This window comes from Medicago sativa, chromosome 3 (genome assembly GCF_051527215.1).
Source record: "Medicago sativa cultivar Bolivia chromosome 3, Bolivia_mono, whole genome shotgun sequence".
Lineage (NCBI taxonomy): Eukaryota > Viridiplantae > Streptophyta > Magnoliopsida > Fabales > Fabaceae > Medicago > Medicago sativa.
In genome coordinates this window covers 87524012-87531250 of record NC_140751.1, presented here as the reverse complement: position 1 = coordinate 87531250, position 7239 = coordinate 87524012, and the positions used below count along the sequence as shown (strand labels likewise).

At 33.5% G+C, this 7239-nt stretch overlaps 1 protein-coding gene across 1 annotated transcript; it reads left to right on the top strand.

Moving 5' to 3' along the window:
- The first annotated feature begins 4480 nt into the window (after window positions 1-4480).
- LOC146941469 (RING-H2 zinc finger protein) lies at window positions 4481-6307 on the top strand. Its single transcript, XM_085755251.1, has one exon. It carries the CDS (start codon window positions 4997-4999, stop codon window positions 5882-5884), a length of 888 nt encoding a protein of 295 aa, XP_085611377.1. The 5' UTR covers window positions 4481-4996; the 3' UTR covers window positions 5885-6307.
- Window positions 6308-7239: the final 932 nt, after the last annotated feature.

Sequence of the window (7239 nt, the reverse complement as noted above, 5' to 3'; positions counted from 1 at the left end):
ACACTTTTAAGATAAAATACAATAGAAACTACGCAACCTGAGAGGAACACGACTACAATTTCTCAGTTTTTAAGTCCAATCTTGACAATGCCAAGCTTCGCCAGAAGTTCGATCCTGCACAACATGGAGTGACAAAATTTTCTAATCTTACCTTCTCCGAGTTCGCCACTCATCTTGGACTCAAGAAAAGTGTTTTGTCGGCTCACGTTCAGACGGCTACAATACTTCCAACCTACAATCTTTCGGAGGAGTTCGACTGGCGCGCGAAAGGCGCCGTCATTCCAGTAAAAAATCAGGTATCTCTTATATTATGAGTGTTTGGATGAGTGAATAGGTGAAGTGAGTTAGAAGGGTCCTCTTTGTTGAGGGCTCTGCAATATTACTTCAAGGTTTTTTGTTTTTGCAGTTTAAATTTGTAAGAGCCTTTTAAATTTTGTTTTCCACCAACCCACATATAAAAACATCAAAAAATTGCTTTCCCCCGCTCTCGCACACACGCTCGCACTCGGCGGCGTGCTAGTGCAATTTTCACACCCCGAGGAGCGTAGCATACACTCGGTGGCACGAAACACTATTCTTTTGCGTGTTTTCACCTTTTTCTTCGTCTTTTTGAGTGTTTCTTTCCATGAAACATGTATTGGGATTTGGAATAGAATAGTTAAAAAAGATGAACTTTAGTCCTTGTGTATTTTTCTTCAAAATAAATCATTTTTTAGGAAAACCGCTCTTAGAAGGGCATTCAATAGAGAAGATCATACATCAAGAAAGAAGTGATACTTTTAAATGTTGTGGATTATAGAAATGAAATAACAATGTTGTGGTATTTTAGAATAACAATACTCTTTGCCCTTTGGATTAAACTGAGCACAAGTGGATATAAATTTCCACATATTGCGTGTTAGTGACAGGGTCACTTAGTCATACACATTTTAAAGTTTTGCGTGATTAATTTTTTTTTGTAAATTTTGAGTATATTTCAAAAGTTTTTTAATATACTATTAGTAGAAAATTATTGTTATTGTTATTTATGATTAATACTAATAGTTGACTTGGTCTAAACAAATTAGTCGTATAATAATATTGCAAGGACTCTGTTTTATATTTAAGGTCAAGGACAAATATAATAACTTAATGGAATAACATTAGGTTAAAATTACTGCTGTGTTTTATCTATTATAAAAAAAAAAAAAGGAATAACATGTGGAGCTATAGCTCCACATAGACCCAATATGGGTCCGCCCCTGGGCTCACCTCACCGTCTTGCTTCTTTTCACCATTTTTGCAACAGTCCACTCCCACGACACAAACACTGAAGCAGGTCATTTCCACACTTTTAAGATAAAATACAATAGAAACTACGCAACCTGAGAGGAACACGACTACAAATTCTCAGTTTTTAAGTCCAATCTTGACAATGCCAAGCTTCGCCAGAAGTTCGATGCTGCACAACATGGAGTGACAAAATTTTCTGATCTTACCTTCTCCGAGTTCGCCACTCATCTTGGACTCAAGAAAAGTGTTTTGTCGGCTCACGTTCAGACGGCTACAATCCTTCCAACTGACAATCTTTCGGAGGAGTTTGACTGGCGCGCGAAAGGCGCCGCCACTCTGGTAAAAAATCAGGTATCTCTTATATTATGAGTGTTTGGATGAGTGAATAGGTGAAGTGAGTTAGAAGGGTCCTCTTTGTTGAGGGCTCTGCAATATTACTTCAAGGTTTTTTGTTTTTGAAGTTTAAATTTGTAAGAGCCTTTTAAATTTTGTTTTCCATCAACCCACAGATAAAAACATCAAAAAATTGCTTTCCCCCGCTCTCGCATGCACGCTCGCACTCGGCGGCGTGCTAGTGCAATTTTCACACCCCGAGGAGCGTAGCATACACCCGGTGGCACGAAACACTATTCTTTTGCATGTTTTCACCTTTTTCTTCGTCTTTTTGAGTGTTTTCTTCCATGAAACATGTCTTGGGATTTGGAATAGAATAGTTAAAAAAGATGAACTATAGTCCTTGTGTATTTTTCTTCAAAATAAATCATTTTTTAGGAAAACCGCTCTTAGAAGGGCATTCAATAGAGAAGATTATACATCGACAAAGAAGTGATACTTTTGAATGTTGTGGATTATAGGACGAAGAGCTGAATATATGGTTACCATTGTATGTAGAAATGAAATAACAATGTTGTGGTATTTTAGAATAACAATACTCTTTGCCCTTTGGATTAAACTGAGCACAAGTGGATATAAATTTCCACATATTGTGTGTTAGTGACAGGGTCACTTAGTCATACATATTTTAAAGTTTTGCGTGATTAATTTTTATTGTAAATTTTGAGTATATTTCAAAAGTTTTTTAATATACTGTTAATAGAAAATTATTGTTATTGTTATGGCTAAAATATGCTTTTGATCCCTGCAAAATAGGCCAGTTTTGGTTTTAGTCCCTGCAATTTTTTTTTATAGCTTTTGGACCCTGCAAAAATAGGCCAGTTTTGGTTTTAGTCCCTGCAAAAAAATTTTATAGCTTTTGGTCCCTGCAAAAATAGGTCAGTTTTGGTTTTAGTCCCTGCAAATCTTTTATAATTTTTTTTATAGTTTTTTTTTAAAAAAAATTTAAAATTCTGGAAAATTGAAAAATTAATAAAAAAAATTCTGGAAAATCGAAAAATTAATAAAAAAAATTTAAAATTCTGGAAAAATTAAAAATTAATAAAAAATTGAAAAAAATATTAAAAAATTCTGGAAAAAATGAAAAATCAATAAAAAAATTCTGGAAAATTGAAAAATTAATAAAATTGAAAAAAAACGGAAAAAATTAAAAAAATCTGGAAAAAATAAAAAAGATTAAAAAATTTTGGAAAAAATAAAATTTCGAAAATTTTCTAAAAAAATTAAAATTCTGGAAAAATGAAATTTTCGAAATTTTAAATTTTAATGAAATTCAGGAAAATAAATTTTAATGAAATTTTAAATTTTCGAAAATAAAAATGAAATTCTGGAAAAATGAAATTTTAATGAAAAATTTTCGAAATTTTCATTAGTATTTCTCAAAAATTTTCCGGGAATTTTTGTGTATTTATAAACCGAGAATAAAGGAAAAAATATGTGTATTTATAAACCGAGCTTAGGTTTTTTATGTATTTTTCGAAATTTCAAAATTTTCATTAGTATTTTTTCCGGGAATTTTTGTGTATTTATAAAGCGGGAACTTTTGTGTATTTATAAACCGAGAATAAGGGAAAAAATACACTGAAAAACCTAAGTATTTATAAACCGAGAATTTTAATTTTTTCCCTTTTTTTAAATTTTTTTCATTTTTATTAATTTTTCAATTTTCCAGAATTTTTTAATATTTTTTATTGATTTTTCATTTTTCCAGAATTTTTTAATATTTTTTTTCAATTTTTTTATTAATTTTTAATTTTTCCAGAATTTTTTAATTTTTTTATTAATTTTTCTATTTTCCAAAATTTTTTAATTCTATAAAAAAAATTATAAAAGATTTGCAGGGACTAAAAGCAAAACTGGCATATTTTTGCAGGGACCAAAAACTATAAAAAAAATTTGCAGGGACTAAAACCAAAACTTACCTATTTTTGCAGGGACCAAAGGCTATAAATTTTTTTTGCAGGGACTAAAACCAAAACTGACCTATTTTTGCAGGGACCAAAAGCTATAAAAAAATTTTGCAGGGACTAAAACCAAAACTGACCTATTTTGCAGGGACCAAAACCATATTTTAGCCTATTGTTATTTATGATTAATACTAATAGTTGACTTGGTCTAGTTCTTTTGGCCAGATCATTTTAACTTGATTTAATCTAAGGTTATTTTTCATCTTAAATAATAATTATGACACATGGTTTTTATTTTGTAACAAAAATAAAATTAAATAAGAGACATTATACTTTGAGTATGAGCTGCTATTGTATTTGAGAAGTTAGTGCCTATTTTTTCTCATAAATAAACTGCCAGTTTCCACCTATAAACATGCAACATACCTTTTAGTTTAAGAGTATCGGCAATACCATACCATTTTCTTTTGATATAAAAACTTATGCACACTCTAAAACAAAAATTCCACTTTACTTTTTATGCTTCAAGCTATACGTGAATGGATTTTTCATGAGTCTGATGCATAACTTTGGGGTTACATATTAAAAGGTGAGACGTGTATCTGTTTTTCTTGGTAAAAATATGTTTAAAAATCATAACTTATCCGGCAAAAATATCAAAATTGTTAGGTTGAACATTATATTTGAAATTCAAACCTGATTACTCCACTGTATATACGTGTTAATTTCTAATCATTTCCTCTGTCAACTCAAAATAAAATAAATGTTACAGTTGCAAAGAAGTAGCTGAGCCGGATTTCGTATAAAATCTTTAATGAACTCTCGAGTCCAAATGCTATTTTAAGGTTTGACTCGGTGTGACATTGAATTGCTTGAGTCACATGATGTCGCATAACATATCCAGTTTTGATTAAAAGGGTATCTAACGGATTTAATTTAAGTATAAAATAAAAAAATTAAACTTATAAGGACTGAATTAGAATTTCGATTAATATACACAAAAATTAAAATATTGGATGACGGAATTATCTGTGATTGCATCCAATCATCCAACCATTGGTAACCACAGAGAGGCATGTGAGTGAATGAAGCAGAGAGAGTCCACGTTATTTAGAAAGAGAAGTCACACACAAAAACAAAACCACTGTGAAGCTGAAAAGAAATCAAACAAGAATCCAAATCAAAACCGAACCCGAACCGAATATTAACATCCTCAATTCCTCATCCCAAACAAACACATCAAAATCATCACACTTATTCCTTTTGACCTCTTTCGTAATACACCCCCTTCCACCCTCTATTTTCTCCTTCCCAATCCATAATCATGGACATAATAACCCTAACCCCAATTCAAATTCAAAACATTCAAAACCACAACTACAACAACTCAAACACAGAAAAAAACCACCTCGTTTGAAATTGAAATGTCCCCACCGTTACAACCACTAACAAATCTCAATCTCAATCTCCCTTCCTTACCTGATCTTTTACTAACTGCACTCTCCGTTTGCTTTCTCTTCACCTCCTCAAGATCTCACAACACCCCCACAACAACAAACTGTCCTTTCCTCTCTTTCCCTCTAAAACCACGTCGTTTCCTCAAAATCCCCGCCATGTCTAACAACATATCTACCTCATCATTATCATCATCTTCATCCTCAAACCCTAACAGAAATAACCGTCGCAATTTCGCATCGCCGCAATCTCTCTCTGAATGGCTTAAACCTCGTTTACCTTCAGATTCCTTCGCCACGTGGGGTGTTAAACCGGGAACTAAGAACGTTCATAATCTCTGGCTTGAACTTTCTCAGGGAGAAACCTCGCTTGATGATTCTGAACCTCCTGTTCGAACCGTTCAGGTTGTTACGGTTCGGGTTGTGGGGAAAGATGGTAAAATCCTTGTGGAATCGCATCAGGAATTGTCTGATGGAAAAGTGAGGGAGAGGGGTAGGCCGTTGTCGGAGAAGATGAAGCCGAATGAGGACCCGGAATCTGCTGCTGTTAGAGGGATTAAGGAAGAGCTTGGGTCTGTGGTTAACGGGGAAACGGAGATTTGTGATATTGTGACGATTGATCCGAATTCGTATGAGATGAGAGTGGAGGAGAGGAATTCAGGGTCTTATCCTGGTTTGCCTGGTTGTTATGTTTTGCATATTTTGAATGCTACAGTGGAGGGTTTGCCGGAGGGTGATTTTTGCACGTATGAGGTGGACGAGTATGATGATTCTGATGATAAGAAAGTTGCACATCAGGCTGTTTCTGTTAAGAAACATTTTTGGAAATGGGTTAGTGCTGATTCTATTCAACCTTGATGATGTGTTTTTTCTTGTATGGATCAACAACACGGACACCAGACACAACACTGACGCATATACATAGATATGGACGACTCTTTGAGAAAATATAAGTGATTAAATGTAGCCATATGTATCAGTGTTGTAATGGTGTCTAACACATGTTGGACACCTGGAACGTCTGCAATCTGAAGCATTGGTGTCCAACACATGCCGAACACTAGGGACTAGCCAGACTAGCCTTCAATGTGAAATGTTTTGTGCTATATAGATTTTTTTAAAAGATTTAAGTGACATTTATTTTGGGGTGGGGAGGATGCTTATTTATGTCTGTATACATATATGAATAATGGTTGTACCAACAGTTTTTGTACTTGTATATCATTTTGTACTGGAATAGAATTTTGGTACTTTTTCTGAAATAATAAATTGCATTACCTACTTGCTTTGGTTGTATACATGACATTTCATGTTTTTATATAGTTCATTATTTTCAATTCTGAAATATGAATGTGAGTTGTGAGTGTGACAATACTGGATGGCTTCCTTTACCAATATAAGAATTTCTGAAATTTCTAGCGTGTGTATTGACAAATTTTGACATGGTAGTATGTAGGTTTGTTTTTTTATATGGCAAAAACCCAATTTGATGAGATGTATATTAGAAATTTTGTAACAAGTTAATTGAGGAAGTATTCTAATTCTTCCGCATACATGTGTGTGTAAACTATTAACAGAATTGAAAACTCTATACCTAACTGTAAAGCAGTTAGCATAAAAATTCTAATTCAATATAATAAGAGGAGGGATATATTGACTCCAAGAGTAACTTAAGAAGTTACTCCAAATCTCCACCATTGATTTTGTTTTAATCCAATGGTCCAAACCAAAATTTAATTATACTCACGTGAGTCTACCATATTGTATCTTTGTCTTAATCAATTATCGGAGAAACCGTTCGCTTATCACTGACTGCCTCATCTTTGTACTACTTCGTTGGTGGTGGCAATGCATTTATAAAAGAAGAAAGGTTCATGCACAAAGAAAACTAGAGGCATCGACAATAGTTTCAAAATCAGTAACTCGTGTTTGAGAGAACCTTTAAAAACACGTTTAACATAATTTTTCTTTTTTTAAGAAGCCAAACTAGCCCGCCAAAATTGGCATTGGAGAGAATCGAACTAAGACCTTGAGAGGAGCACACTCCGAGGTCCCAAGCCAACACCACCAGGCCAACCCAAGTGGGTTATGTTCAAGAGAAATTGGATACTTGGGTCAGCCAATATCCAATGTTTTCAAGCTATTATGTCTAATTCCACATGTTAATTCGCAATTAGGGAATAGAAACTAGAAATTGCAAAGGTCAATTTAGG

Coding starts and splice junctions, on each gene's coding strand:
- LOC146941469 (XM_085755251.1), top strand. CDS start 4,997: ATGTCCCCACCGTTACAACCACTAACAAATCTCAATCTCAATCTCCCT.